The 14,753-nt window shown below is 51.5% G+C and overlaps 2 protein-coding genes across 7 annotated transcripts in view; one reads left to right on the top strand and one right to left on the bottom strand.

Annotated features, from left to right (window-relative positions):
* The window catches only part of CHD2 (chromodomain helicase DNA binding protein 2), a 61,677-nt gene extending 55,617 nt beyond the window's left edge, over nucleotides 1–6,060 (top strand). For 4 of the 5 annotated variants that reach the window (XM_062584130.1, XM_062584127.1, XM_062584132.1 and 1 more), the window contains 3 exons: nucleotides 322–541; nucleotides 984–1,233; nucleotides 2,049–6,060. In XM_062584130.1, the coding sequence (XP_062440114.1) occupies nucleotides 322–541; nucleotides 984–1,233; nucleotides 2,049–2,382 (804 nt within the window). In that variant the 3' untranslated portion in view covers nucleotides 2,383–6,060. The remainder of the gene's footprint in view (nucleotides 1–321; nucleotides 542–983; nucleotides 1,234–2,048) is intronic. The other variant, XM_062584129.1, reaches the window with a different exon arrangement.
* A 4,025-nt stretch (nucleotides 6,061–10,085) lies between these two features.
* RGMA (repulsive guidance molecule BMP co-receptor a) overlaps nucleotides 10,086–14,753 on the bottom strand; it is a 28,209-nt gene continuing 23,541 nt past the window's right edge. For both annotated transcript variants that reach the window (XM_062583295.1, XM_062583294.1), the window contains one exon: nucleotides 10,086–13,391. In XM_062583295.1, the coding sequence (XP_062439279.1) occupies nucleotides 12,681–13,391 (711 nt within the window). In that variant the 3' untranslated portion in view covers nucleotides 10,086–12,680. The remainder of the gene's footprint in view (nucleotides 13,392–14,753) is intronic.

Raw genomic sequence — 14,753 nt, 5'->3', positions numbered from 1 at the left:
AAGAAAAAGCATTGCTTGATGTGATCCATAATGTTGAGTTGACCGTGACAATGAAAAGACTGGGGAGTACTGCCCCTTAAAGAGAGGCTATAGAAGTAGAGCTGTGGGGGCAAAATTGTGCTTGTCCTCCCCTAAACTTGCACCATGGCCATTGGTTTCACTCTTGGGCAGAGTTAATTCACAAAAATCTCATGAAGAAAGCAGGTGGCCCATCGTGCAGGGAATGTCCAGGCAAGTCCAGAGCGTGACAGACGAGACCATTGCTCACATAATCTTTTGCTGGAAAAGCAATCAAGATGTGACCCTCTCCCTTGTGCCTAGCAGGAGCAGAAGAAGAAGGAGGACATGTCTGGCATGAAGAAGCCGTTCCGCCCAGAGCCATCAGGCTCCAGTCGCGATTCTGTGATGTCTCAGTCTCACGTGCCTCACAATCCTCATTCCCAGAAGCTCCACATGCCCCCTTCCCATGCCCAGCAGCAAATGCATGGGCATCCGCGTGACAACTATGGCCATCCCAACAAGAGACATTTCAGCAACACGGGTGAGTGCTGCACTGGGAAACTGGAGAAAGCTGTCCCTCCTAACCTAATGGCTGTTGGGTTCTGGGCACAAATCTTCCAGAACTGGGATCTGGTCAGGTTTAAAGACATAGATCTCTTGCTGGAAAAGATGAATATAACAAGATGATGGGACAGAACATGTATTTTCACTTTATTGCTGGACTAGAAAACATTATCATGCAGTGATGAAGAGAGCATAAGAACAGGACAGAAGATTGGCTAGAATAATGATAAAGAAATTCAAAAAATAAAATTGTGTCCACATAGTTAAGGGAGGAGAAGGCTAAAGGGACACAGTGATAGTCACAAAAATTGTAAAAGGTGCTGCAGACAGTAAACTGTTCTTATTTGAGAATTCAGCAAAGAAGTAATAGACTTAAATGAAGTAATAGAAGATTGTTGTCTGTGCTTTCCTCATTGCAGATCGAGGAGACTGGCAGAGAGATCGAAAGTTCAACTATGGCGGCAACAGCAACCAGGTGTGGGGCGGGGAGCGGCACCACCAGTACGAACAGCACTGGTACAAAGATCACCACTATGGGGATCGCCGATCTCGTGGAGAGCCCCATCGAAGCTCTGGGAACTACAGACCAAATAACCTCTCCCGCAAGAGGCCCTATGAACAGTACAATAGTGACCGAGACCACAGAGGCCACCGAGATTATTACGACAGGTGATTCTTCGTTCATCTCAAGAAGCCTGGGAAGAGTTTGCAGCAATGCCCCCAGGCAGCTTTCCTTGGGGCAGGCAGGTGGCAGAGGGAGACTGGCTGTGGATTCGACATTGGGAGTTTGAGTGTCAGCCTAGAGTCACACAGTGAAAAACGAAAGTTCACTAGTTGTGTGAGGCCAACAAAAGCGGCCCAGGAGTGCAGAAACTGGCCTATCTTAGCCATGTTAGGCCAGTGGCCTGCCTGATCTTAGACCCTTTGACCCTTGTCAGCAGCAGCTCAGTGATACGTAGGATTGTTGGCAGTAACAGTACTGTTTGGGCTTGCCATTAAAGGCAAGGTCAGTTGTGTTTGCCTGCAGAGCTGAGTTTGTTCTTTTGGGTTGTCAGTGACTGTTGCTGGGCAAGGCTTTCGTTCTGCTGTAGCATCTAATTGTTTCAGGCTTGGGCTGCAGCAAGATTCCGTGTCCTCCTGGTAGATCTCAGCTAGGTGATGATGTTCCCCTTTTGCTGCAGTCCCAGCCAGGCACCATGACTTTGCTCCTTCCTTTGTGCTGTATGCCATCTGCTCCTTGCTAGAAGCCACTTATGCGTGCCATGCAGCAATAGGTAAAGTGGTTTGCAAGCAACTAGATTAGCCTGATAGGTAAACATGGAGGTGTGGTTTACTAGCAGTTTATCAGCCTTTTCTAGGGCTATGAACTTGCTTAACTGTGATGTCCAGGGACAGAAATACCCATCTTTTGGTACCTTGGAAAGGGGAGGGCTGTATTAGCACCACAGGGAACCGGTCTCCATTCATTTATCTTCTCTTTCCAGGCACCATCATGATTCCAAGCGTCGACGATCTGATGAGTTCAGGCCTCAGAATTACCACCAGCAGGATTTCCGACGGATGTCTGATCATAGGCCGCCCATGGGATACCATGGCCAAGGACCTTCGGACCATTACCGGTCCTTCCACACAGACAAATCGGGAGATTATAAACAGCCTCTTCCTCCACCTCACCCTGCAGTGTCGGACCCTCGCTCACCCCCATCTCAGAAATCCCCTCATGATTCCAAGTCACCCCTTGATCACCGGTCACCCCTGGATAGGTCATTAGAACAGAAAAATAATCCAGATTATAACTGGAATGTACGGAAAACATAAAGTGACCAAGAGGGGAAAGTGTACGTCTGAAATATTCGGTCTGATGCAACAGCGGCTGGTTTCTCAAACCAGTAACCAGAAACTCTGAACATGCTGCTATCATCTTGCTGGGTCAAGGAGGATTTTGGGGGAGCAGGTGGAGAAAAGTTCTCCCTAGCTCTTCATTCTGGTCTGGATTCGGTTTCCTTTCCTCCCTTGTCCAGTTGAACATTGGAACCAGGCTTGCTGCCTGCTGGGAGGATTGGGTGACATCCTTTGCTTTGGTTTTGTTTCCCTCGGTCTGATGGACCTGAGTGAATTTTTCCCGGCCACAGAGTTTCCCCAGAACCAAGAAGGTGGATTGATGCTGCTTAGATTGTGCAGATGGCTGTATGCCTGCTCTGACTTGATGTTATGTGATAGATGCTGCTTTGGAATTGGGGATAAACTGATTGGGCTGGGCTCTGTGTGTAACCAGCATAGGGCAGTGGGAAGATAGATATCTAAGGAGAGACAGGAGAGTCCTTCAGGAGCCAAGCTTTTCCTACTGCAGGGCTTGGCTAAAATGGGGGCTCAACATCTCTGCAGAGTGACTCCAAAGGAGTTGAACCCACGCTGGTGACAATCCATCGCTTTCCTGGCCGCATTAGCATTTCTCATGTGTTTATCCATTTCAAGAAACTGGCTCTGCTTGAGTGCCATTGTATCCTCTGCAACAGAAGAGGTGCAGGGAATCTTCTACCCACCTCCAGGGCTGGAACTGGGTGAACCTTGGCTGCAGGAAGCTTGAGATATGTGAAGAAGAGACAGGCTTCCTTAGTCAAGGCTTAGTTCACTTCTAAACAGTAGGAAAGGAATTGGGATGAGAACAGTATTTCCCAGTGGATAAGGCTCAGGAATTCCTAACAAAACTCCTTGCCTGATGCTGGCAGCTTGGATGGTCCAGGAACTAGTACCAACCATGTTGACTGGAAGCAGCAAGGTACTAGGGCAAAAGATGGCTCTAGGCATTTGAGGATCCTGACTCTTCTAACCTCCCTGCCACTGAAGTACCCCAGTCTTTGTGCAAGCCATTTCTCTCTACTTCACAAAGCAGTGATCACAAACCTTTACTGCAATCTATGGGAGGGTAGAGCAGAGTTAAATAGGAAGCTGGTGGACCGCTGTCCAGCAAAAGGTCACCTCTCTGCCGCTGCGTTAGCAAGCAGCAGTAACTCTGAATTGGTAAATATGGCTGCACTGGAAGATCTCCTCACTCTAAATTGGAAAAATGCCTGAGACCCTAGCACATAAGTGAAAAGAGGGAGAGGTAGGAATTCAGGACTCTGGTACTTAAAAAAATCCTGGAGCAAATGTCTTAGGAACCCAACACAGGCAGAGGGAGGAGAATGGTTTGCAGTCCATCTGAATGGACTTCAGAGCAAACGTTTATCTAAGTATCTAAGAATCACAGTATATTATGAGGAATAATGTCCAGCCTGGAGAGTAATATGGTGATAGTGGTTACAGCACCAACTGATGGCCGGAAGTAGACTGGGTGTTTTTTTTTTGTTTGTTTGTTTTTTTTTTTTTTTTTTTTTTTAGGCTGTAGCTCTTCATTTATGGAGTCATGTCCCTGGAGATTAAAAAGCAGCCAGCACCCCATAACATGGTGTCTGGGGATGCGTCTCATCTCCTGGAGCTCAGTATTAAAGATCAGGCTGGTTCCACGCTGCTCCTTTTGGTAGGGGGCAAATGTTGGGCCTCCTTTTAAGATGCCAGTATATGACCCTAATAAGCTGTGATGTCGCTTCCCTGAAAGATAGAGGGGAGATGGATGTTCAGGGTTGGCTTGCCTGACTTGCAGCTGTTGTGCCTACTGTAGCTAGCACTTTGGAAGACTGCACACAAATCAACACTAATAACCTCTGTGTCTCCCATTTGCTTGGTGCTGAAGGAGTTACGTTCCTTGAAATCCGTTGTGATCATGGCATGCTCACGCTGTTCTGAGCCCACTGGTTTAACTAGGCACATGTCCTGTTAAACGTTTCAAGAGAGCATCCATGATTTGTTGCACATGGAGCAGCTGCACGACTGCCCATCGTTGTGCCACAAGACCAACTATATGCCTGGCTACATGTTTGCATTTTGCTCTCTCCAGCTGAGGTTTGCTTAACCCCCTACTGTGATACTCATGAAAGGGGTAGCCCTCTGGCTTGTGTCCCATCAGTGAGAATTTTGGCAAGCAGGAGACCTGTTGGGGCTAATCTCAAGGCAGATGTAGAGAGACATCAAATCATGGCTTTGGGAGGTGAGGAAATGTTCTGCTTCTTTTTTTTTTTTTTTTTTTTTTTCCTTCTCTTTTTTTTTTTTTTTTCTTCTTCCTAAGCTTTACACCAAACTTACCAGAAGCAGGGCAGTCTTGCTTCCATAGGAGTGAACCTGTACAGGCAGCAGTGCACTGTCCTGAAGAAGTATTACATGTGTATTTGTGCAGTAGGAGGAGAAGGCAAGTCTTCCATGGTCTCCCTTGGAGCTGAAGGGTGGATAGGAGGAGTTGAGGTAATGCGTTTCTGCTGTGGTTTTCACTAAGGTGTGTTGAGGGGTGCAGCTGCTGCGGTGTTCAACAAAGAGGTCCTTTCTTTTCAGAGGTATTAGTTTTTAATGTGAACGTGGAAGAAACCTGCTCACTCAGAGGAGCAAAGAGGAATTGTTCTTTTCATTCACATTCACAAAGCGATGCTATCATGATGGAAAGTTTGTGCCATACGCTTGTAGCAAAAGGCAATACTGGCCAGAGCAGTATTACAGTAGGTGCAGGAAGACTTTGAACCCCCACAGGAGGGGTTGTCATGGATGATCTATGTCTAGATTTGAGCGGTTCTGCTTGTCCTGGGTTCCAGGCATGAAATTGTATGGGGTTCCTTCTAGAAACCAGGGCAACAGTAAAAGCTTTATCCATATCCAGTGAAGAGCTGCGCCTGCTGTCACGTTAGCTTGATATTAACCATATAGTTTTGTTCCCTCATGGTGAGGGAGTTTTCACTTGGGTTTGGCCTTAAACAACCTGGAGAACTAGACTGGAGAGAGAGGGTCCTCCCCAAGCACACACCTGCGTTTTCTGTCCCCTCAAAATAGGGACCATAACCAGATGTAGTCTCTTAGATGTGAATGGGATTGGAGAGTACAGGTCCACAGCCGTAACCTTCACTATAGTGTTTGTGGCAACATCTGGTACAGCTGTTCTTTCCAAAGCAGCTGCAGGATTCCTCTAGCCTCTTTGCAGGAAAAGTTGCAAGTAGCAACTTGCTGGATTTTTTGTTTTGTTTTAAAAAATGATTTTTTCAGCCTAGCTCTTTTGGAAATGGTATAAAGGTATGAATTTACACGATGGAAGCCCTGCAGACTAAAAGCTGCTGCAGGTAAGTGAAGTGATGCCTAATTGAAGTGGATGCTTAACAGCTCCTTGAAGTCTTTCTGAACAGTTTTAAGTGATCCACACAAAAGTACTATTCTGCTTTCACCCATTTCCTCCTGACCTCCACCTCCCCACTGGGGAGAGAAGGACTCTTACTGTAAAATTGTGGACTTTTAAACCTGTTGACTAAAAACAGTAATTAATATTAATTTATATTTGTGAAAAAATGCCACTGTCCTAGTGATTTCTGATGTAAATATGTTGTTTATATAGTATGTATTAAATTTTCCTACATTGTAAAACTGCTGTACTTTTGATTCTTGTATATTAAAAAGTGTTACTGAGATTTTCAGAAGCTCGCCAGCTTGGCGTGTCTGGTGGTGTCCTATAGTCCTTTGATAAATTACAGCCAGGCTGCAAACGCGGCACGTCTTGTAAGCGCAGAGTGAGTGCTTAAAACTGGCAGTGTCATGGGATCTCGGGACCCATCCTCTATAAGCCGTAGAGGATGGGTATTTTCACCATGCAGTTCAAGTCCTCAACTCAAGTTCTTCCCGGGTGTTTTATATAATTGCAGAGTCTGCGGTGATAAAGGAGTAATACAGAACTGCTTCGGAGGGGAATTTTCAGCTGAGTAGGAGAAGCCATGTGTTTCCTCCCTCATTGCCACCAAGATTTCACCAGGATGGGACCAACTTTGTATGTTCATCCAACATCCATCTTCTGGATCCCCGGGGATGCGTAAACTTTCTGACGCTTTCTGGAGAGAATTCCCTCTTCTCTGCAAAGAGAAGCACGTGGTGCTCCCCACGTGTCGGTGCAGTTCTCTGCACGGTCCCCAGCCTCTGTGGGGCAGGTATGCCCTTCTCCCCGTGCCTGGGGAACGGCAGCGCGCCAGCTTGGAGCGCAGGCTGTTGGGCGAGGAGCGACCGCGTCCTGCGTGCTGCAGCCTGTGAGCTGCTTCGCTTTGGTCTCCGGCGACTTTGTCCTCCTCCTGTTTAATCTGAGACGCACACGCGGTCCGGGCCTCGCCAAGACGCAGTGCGGAGGTTGAAGCCGTTCCTCCTAAGTTACAAGAGCTCATTGTAAAAAGGGCTTTTACTTTTCACACCTGTAGCCACTGGATTCGGGCCTTTCCAGCCTCCCTCGCTTCTGAGCAGAGCCAAGTTTCAGCCAGGAGTGAGGTTTCACAGCTGAGTTATGTGCCCCTGACAAATGGATTTCCTCATGGAAAGAGTGACCCAGCTGCTCGCTCCAGCGCTTTGGCAGGGAGCAGCGTCTCCGCTCGCGAGAGGCCCAGGCGGGCGGCGCGGGGCGGGCGGCGAGCTGAGCGCACGCATCCCCGTGGAGGGGACGCCGTCGTAAGGAGCAACCGTTGTGGAGGACACCAGCCTCTGGTGGATGATGTCCAGGATCACCCAGCCAGCGCAGGCTCTCGCGGCATCAGGGTGTCCGGCGGTGTGCCCTGGTGGTCTTTTCTAGGCAGTCACGAGCAAATCTGGGAGAGGAAGGGGTGGGTGGGGAGGGGAAGCCTGCTCTGAGATCCAACACGTCGCTGCGCAGCTCGGCTGGAGCAGGAGCTGGGGCTCCTGCGTTCAGCTTGGCTGCTGCCTGGCTCTTGCGGGGTGACCCAGGCTCCTGGCTTCTTCTGGCCGTTCGCAGCCCGTGTGGCAAACGTGGCCCGCAGCCCTCGTGTCCCCAGACAGCCAGGGCCGCCCGAGGGGGTTTTGTTTTAAGAACGGGTGCTGCAGTAATTGGGTGTTGATGATTTACAGTAGTGGCGACCTCTCCAAGTCGGCGGCGGGAGCAGACTGGGCCTTTTGCTGGAAAGCAACCTGCCGGGCCGAGGTCCCGCCACCGTGGCGCGGCACGTGCTCCTGTTGATTGTGGGCAGCGGCGTGGCTGCGGCTGTTCCTGTGCATTTCCAGGGCGACCGCATGCTCAGCTTGCCCGGCCTGGCCCGGGGGGGAGCCGCCGGAGGTGGCTGTGCCCAGGGTGCACCTGATGGGTCCACCTGAAAAGGGAGATCTCTCTAATGCAGCGTGGATGTCATCTGCTACCCATGGGACAGCTAGAGAAACATCAGTTGGACGCGGTGGAACAGGTCAGATCGACCCCCTGAGCCCCTGCAGGGACCCTATGGGGAAAAATTATCCCTTGGCCCAAAGCAAGCTACCGCACCCTCCAGGTGGGTCCCGCTCTGCACCGAGTGAGCACGTCCCCTCCGCAAGGACGGCCGGCTCCCAGGCGTCCGGCAGCTGCGATGAGGCTGTGTCGATGCCGTAGCACTCGCTGGAGCCCTTCGAGCCCCGTCCAGCTCGCCGCCGTTGGCCGCGTGCAACGAGGGGGCAGACGCATGGTGAGGGGTCCCGTCACCCCCGAGGTGAGGGCAAAGCCTCGGAGGGTGGGAGCCCCCCAGCTCTGCTTCTTCAGGCAAAGAGGTGGCCGAGAAGACCTTGGTTTTCAGTTCACGCCATGCCAGAGCTGACCCTCTAGAGGGCAGCCAGTTCCCGGCAAAAAGCTGGGTTTTGGTGAACTGTCCTACCGAGCCCCAGACGCTGGAGCGTGAAAAGCCACCGCACCGGTGGCCCTGGCCGTCCCTGCCCGACCGGAGCTGTCTCCATCCGACATGGAGCTCCTGCGCGCTCCCTGCCAGCAGCTCCCCACGGGCTGATGGCCCAGCCATGGGGTGGCCTCACCTGTAAGGCCCTCTGCGTTAGGCCAGATGGTAGTGTCCTACTCACCCAGGAGGTTCAGCATCTCCTCGCAGTGGCACCAGACGTCTCCTGACAGCAGGTGAGTGGCCAGGGCCAGCTCAGTGCATCTGCCTGGGTTCAAGACCTGACCTTACTGGGGAAGCACAGGTATGCTCTCACCTCTGCTCGTCACCCTGGACACCTGCAAGCAGGTGGAAGGCTACTGGTAACCTCCTCCGGGCTAGTGGCGGGGTGTGTGTGTGTGTGCAATCCCAGGCTCTCCTGCTAGCCTTGCAGCTTTTACTTGACCTTGCAGCTTCGGCTCTCGTGAGCGGGTGCCAGAGCACAGCGGTGCTCCTCAGCTGGTGGCACGGAGGGCGTACGGGAGAGCAGGGACTAACGGGGTGCTAACTGGGAGGAGGGTGCCAAGGGATAAAGTGTGGAGCTGTGGGGAGGAGGTGATGGGGTTTGGCTCTGTGTTCTGCTCCTTCGTGCTCTAATGCTCTCTCCAAAGTTGGATGCTCATTCTGAAACCTGCTGAGCTCTTTCTGAAGCGTATACCGTGCTGTTTAGGGATGATGAAATGGAGCAGGCCACACTTCTGTCTCAAGTCTCTGGAACTGGGCGTTAGGGAAGCTGGGGTGATTTAGGCTGCAAGCAAGCAACGTACCAGTGCTGAGGGGCCAGCGCACTCTCCTCTTTGCTGAGCTGATTGCTAGGGGCCAGGAGGGTTTCTCCACTACGGAGATGCTGAGAGGCCCTGAGCTATGTCCTTGCATCTGCCCTGTCCTGGAAGGGCTAGTGGTCCCCTTGGAGGGGAGCATGGGGCCTTCGGCAGGAGGGTGCTCCTTGGAGGTTCAGGATGGAGCTGGGGCACCGTGTTGGGGCTTCTGCCCACCCCAGCTCTGCCTTCAGGCAGTGAAGAGCTGCAGCCAGCCTGTGCTCTGCTAAAATAGAGGCCCTCACTACAGGTGAGGGAGCGGGACCTGCTCGGGGAGCAGCCTGGGCGCAGTGTTGGACTGCTGCACAGTGGCTGAGCCCTGGCGGGGCTCCAGGTTTGTGTACGTCTCTGCCCAAATTTGTCAGAACAGCATGTCTTCTGTCCACAGCGATCTCTGTGTTGGCCTTAACAACCTCCTGGCCCCAGCTGCAGGGGCACAAAGTCCTTGAGCTGCTTAAAAAAGGAAAATGAGCACAAGAAAGAGAAGTAGCTTTAGTTTCCTTCTTCAGAGGGCAGTAATAGACTCAATTTGGGCTGAGAACCGAGTTTGAAACAAAGGTGCTCAGTCCCGGGAGTCCGTGCTGCCAGGGACTGAAGTCAGAGGCAGCATGACAACTCTGGAGAGTGATGCACAGGGCAGCCAGGATCTGCGCTGCTTGACCTCAGGAGTGAGGAGGGGAGGGAGACTCGATCGTCTTGTTGCTGCAAGTTTGCTTTCTTTCTAAGGTTCTGAGGACTCTTAAGTTACGTGATGAGATGTTAGGGCAGAGACGAGCAGCTAAGGGGTCCATGGGTTGCACACTGTAGAAAGCTGCTTTAGTGATTGTGCAGAAAAGGCAGTAGATACCATTCTCATCCTCAAAGACAGACAGCATGATACAACACAGAGAGAACAAAAGAGACCCACTAATTTATTGTCAAAAAACCTCAAACTTTACTTGCATTTCTCTCAATAAATAATTTACAGTCTATACACATGGTGACACTCCTGTGGGTCTGAACACAGGGAGGAGATGGGGAACCTTCTCACAACACCCCTCCTCCTCCTTGCCTATGTATATATTTTTTTGCTGTTTCCAAGTATTGGGTGTCTCTTGGCCACACTTCACCTTTAACCAGAACTGGGTCAAACACAACCAAAATAAAGTGCTTCACTGTTTGCTTCTAAAATAGGGATACCCCAACCACTGTACTGCAGCCGACCACCACCGGAGCGCTCAGCTGGAGAGGGGCACTGGGCCATGAGATAGTGACAGAACTTTTCTAGGCTGGAAATTAGCCCCAAACCACAGCGCAACATGCCTTAGTGTGACCACTTTTTAGGAAGCAGAGGTCGTACAGGAAGTACTGACCCATTAGCATGCTGTGGCACGGCTCAGCCTGCTTTGAAGAAGTGCCAACTCCTCAGAGATGCTTTGCCTAGTGAGGTTATCTATGCGGTACTAGATTGAGAACCGGTCTCCTTTTATCCAGTGACAAATTTTAGCTTTCAAAACTTGCATCTCCAGTTCCTAGGGGAGACAAAAATTTGGCTCTTTATTTAGGAAAGGGAAAAGAAAGGCCTGAACTTAGCTAAGCAATTAGTGCATTGGGAAGCTGCCACCCCAGGCAGCATCAAACCGTCTAGTGCTATGGTCCAGTGGTTGGTCTCAGTGCCTCCAAACTGTGATATCTTGATTTTAAAATCTCCCTAAACAGAATATCTGGGGCATCAGCAAACAAAGCAAGGAGCAAAGTAGTAAACACATTGTTTTGTTTCTTTTCTTTCTTTAAACATTTAAAAACCAATTACATCTCTTCATCTGTACAGTCACACGAGATCAATGCCAGGGCTCTATATATTAAAGAGACAATATAAATTACATCCATTGACACACTTTTGCATTTCTCTGCTGCTTTACAAATGGAGCTCTAGAGCTGTTAGGACACATTGAATAGTCACATTGCGTATTTACATCAGGCTGCCTCTTGGTGCCGGTTCCGACTGCCAAACGTGTAGCCTGTCCCTCTCTTTTGGTGATAGCTTGTCTCATTGTACCCAGAGACCACCTTTGAGAAGAGGAGCTGCCCCCATGAGCTATGCATTATTTGGGGCTGGTTTCTGGGAACTTCCCTCTGAGGAAAGAGGGGGAAATCCATAAAGAGGTCTCTGAGACGCAGACCAGCGATGGTCTTGCTGTTTGTTCAGTGAGTATTGAGGTGAACCACAGAGGAGCATGGGGAAGAAGAGACGGACAGTCTACACTGCAAGGGGAAGGAGATTACTGATGGTTTCGAGCCAGGGAATGGACTTTTGGGGGCATTTGGGGAGGGTCCTCTGCTGCATCCCATCTCCTGGCTGGACTTCTAACATTGCCCCGTTTCAGATTCAAGCCCAACAGGGCTTAAGGTGCAACTGGTCTGAAATGGGGTAGCAAGTCAGGCCCCCAGGACTAGGAGAAGAGCAGAGACCTAGCAGCAAACAAACAGGGAGTGAAGCTCTCGCTCTGCTCCCGGGCCCTGGCTGGCTCATGGGCTTCCCTTGCAAGTGCTCGGGAGGGGGTGCAGGCCCCGCTGACGGTACAGGGCTTGGGAGACATGCGGATCAGGTCTCCCCACTGACGATCCTTTCTGCTGCCCATTTTAGGGGAGCAAAGAGCAAGCAGCACAAGGAACTCCTCCAGTGCTGGGCAGAAGTTGAAGAAACTGCTTGTACTGGCCAGGTTTCTCCTGTCGCAATCAAGAGTCCTCAGTGGGTCTGAACACAGACGTTAGGCAGCCAGGAATAAAACCTACTGAGAAAATCAGCCAAGTGATCAGGGTAAAATAGGAGGTGCCCTTTGAACCGCAGCAAACACCAGGCAGGACTTGAGGAACGTGTCCCCCCTGCGCCCAGAAGCTGCCTCATGCCTGCCGGCTGCCAGAGCAGGACAGCCCAGCACCAGCAAAGTGCCATGCTGCTTCTCTTTGCCACCTGCCCCTTCACACCGGTGCTCGCAAAGGAGCAGTGTTACACGGAGAGCCGGGCGTGCAAAACGGGCCGCTGAAGGGGCTGAGCACCTTAACAGCACAGCAGGAAAACGAGCGTGGCACCCAGCGAGCGGAAAACCTGCCCCCGTCTTGCTTCCTCGCGGGCTCAGCTCCCCTAACACAAAGCCACGGTCACGAACGCCAAAATCACAGTCACCACAAGCATTTTCAGTACCACGAGGGAGCTCTAAGAGGAGGCAGGTGCTCCCCAACATCCATACTACTGGGAGGAGGAGGAAGACAGGGGGAGGTGAGGAAGAACCACGTGAGGTATAGTCCAGCAAAAACTCCTAACCGGTCCTGGGGGCAGCACGTTCCTCCCAGGCAAGAACTGGGAAGCGGAAGGGCTAGCACTGAAGAGAGGGGCTGAGATTTGAGGACAATCCTTATCTCCCAGCTGGATCCACTATCCAACCTCTCATTGTCCAGCACCGCCGTCGCGTCATCCCTTCCTGCTCCCTTTTCCCCATTCTATGCGGCACGTAGGAGTAAACATCTACAACAACCCTAACCAACACCGACTCAAACACAGCAGTGCTGCCCAGAGGGCAGGGAGGGCCAGAGGACGCCCTGAGGGAGCCGCATTGCCAGGGACTAGGTCCCGTGTCCTTTCATAGAGGTGCAGTTTGTCTTTATTGGAGTGAAGCATCTTCACGTCCTCAAAGGCATAATAAGCAGCCAGCATGAAGTTGACGTCCCCCGTGGTGAGGAGGTCGAAGACGCAGGACTGGAAGTAGAGGTCCTCTATGGGCAGCTTTTCCTTGCACTTGGCTGTGGCTGTTTCGTACGTGAAGGCCTCAGGGGAGGCAGGGAGGCTGGGCCCCTTCCTACGAGTGCGGCCCTCTGTGGCCTGAGCGGAGCGGAAGGTCTGGAAGTCAATCTGTTGGTTAAGTGGGCAACCATGGAGACACAGGTAGAGGCCTTGATTGTCCCTGTCCTCCACAGCATTCACCACCTCCTCCGGCATTCGCACGGCGAAGGTGAGGTACCGGCCCACCTGTCTCACCACGATGGTGGTGCCAATGTACTTCGCCTGGATCTCAATGTGCTGGCCTGAGACTTTCTCGGTGATCTTCAGGCTGTTGGCTCCATGTTTGTCTCCGCCATTCTTGGAGCCATCGGCAAAGGCAGCAGGCAGCTCATCCATCTCTGCCTGGTACACTTTCTGGTCCACGCACTCCTGGAAGCTCTTGAAAATGATGGTGAGCTGTAGAGGAGGAAAGAAAGGAACAGTTACTACAAGTGCTGACAACCCAAGGAATATACAGCCACCAAGGCATATGGGAGTGGAGAATCAAGTCTGCTCAGATCCTTCAGGAGCAGGGGCTTCAGCTGATGGCAGGGAGTTCCTCCTAAGATGCGGCCCCATCCTCCCTCGTCCATAAAAGCAAAGATACCATGCAAGCAAGTGGCATAGGGACAAGAACCAGAGGTGAGACTAAACCTAAACCTACAGTCTGAATCTGAGCTCTTATCTCCTGACCCAGCACAAGAGCTCTCTTGTAGCTGGGGCTTGTGTGGAGTACCATGAATTACAAGCTTGTCAGGGCATGCCTGTACACTAATGACCATCTTGCCTTCAGGACTTGGCAGCTGGCAGGGGAAGATGAATCCTGACTCTCCTGAAGGTGGTGAAAAGCCTCTATCGGCTCCCACAGCATTTAGACCTGAAGGGTCTGGCCTCCTCCCTTCCCCACCCCGCTCGTAGACAAACAGGGTCTGTTCCTCTAGACCCTAGCAGACACCATGCTCCATCTTAAACACATAGACATGTGTTCCTTCCTCACGTTCGACTAGGGATGCCTTCCTGTGGAGTGATGCTAGCAAAGGCTGAGCCCAAGACAATTCCCCACTCACAATCTAGACTCAAACTTGGGTCACTTCCTGGAGTAGGTGACTTCACTGCACTTGCTCTTCTCTTGCTTACTTGGCTCCAGCAGGCTGTGCTGGAGGAAGGCATGATGAAGAGGAGGAAGAGTAGAGTTTGCTTGCAGGGGAGAGCAGGTTTGCTCTTCCTCTTGCACTTCTTTCCCCGAGGGAGAAGTGGAAAAGGGAGCCCCTTCCCTGCATGTAGACCCACAAGGAGGACCAGAATGAGACTGGCTGGAGCTCTGTGAGGGGGGAGGGCCAGAAAAGAGATGGCTCCAATATCCGCATGTAAGCCACGAACCCCACAGTCCAGCATGGCAGATATGCCTATAGGCTGGATATAAAGTGAAAAAAAAATGAGACTCCCCTAGGACCTCTGTTCCCAATGCTCTGGCAAGGGGCCAAGAGCAGCTGTGTGCAGGGCCATGGCGATGTCACTCTCCCACACACTTCTCTTCCAAGGTCCCAGATGCTCCCAGCCCTGCAGCAGCCCTCATATCCCCACCTCAGCCATTTCCTGAGACATCAGTTTTCCCTGGCTTTCAGGCTACACTGTCACTTGAATTGTCCTTCTGCCACCTCCTCTGAACTCCAGCCCTGCCTGTTGCTGGAAAGAAAATGAGTAGATCAGAGGCTGTTGTGCAAAACCACGAAGAGCCCCATAGTCTAAGAGGCTCCTGTCCTTTCCAACAGCACATGG

This window comes from Rhea pennata, chromosome 10, assembly GCF_028389875.1.
Source record: "Rhea pennata isolate bPtePen1 chromosome 10, bPtePen1.pri, whole genome shotgun sequence".
In the NCBI taxonomy this organism is placed as follows: domain Eukaryota; kingdom Metazoa; phylum Chordata; class Aves; order Rheiformes; family Rheidae; genus Rhea; species Rhea pennata.
This window is presented reverse-complemented; position numbering and strand designations above follow the sequence as displayed.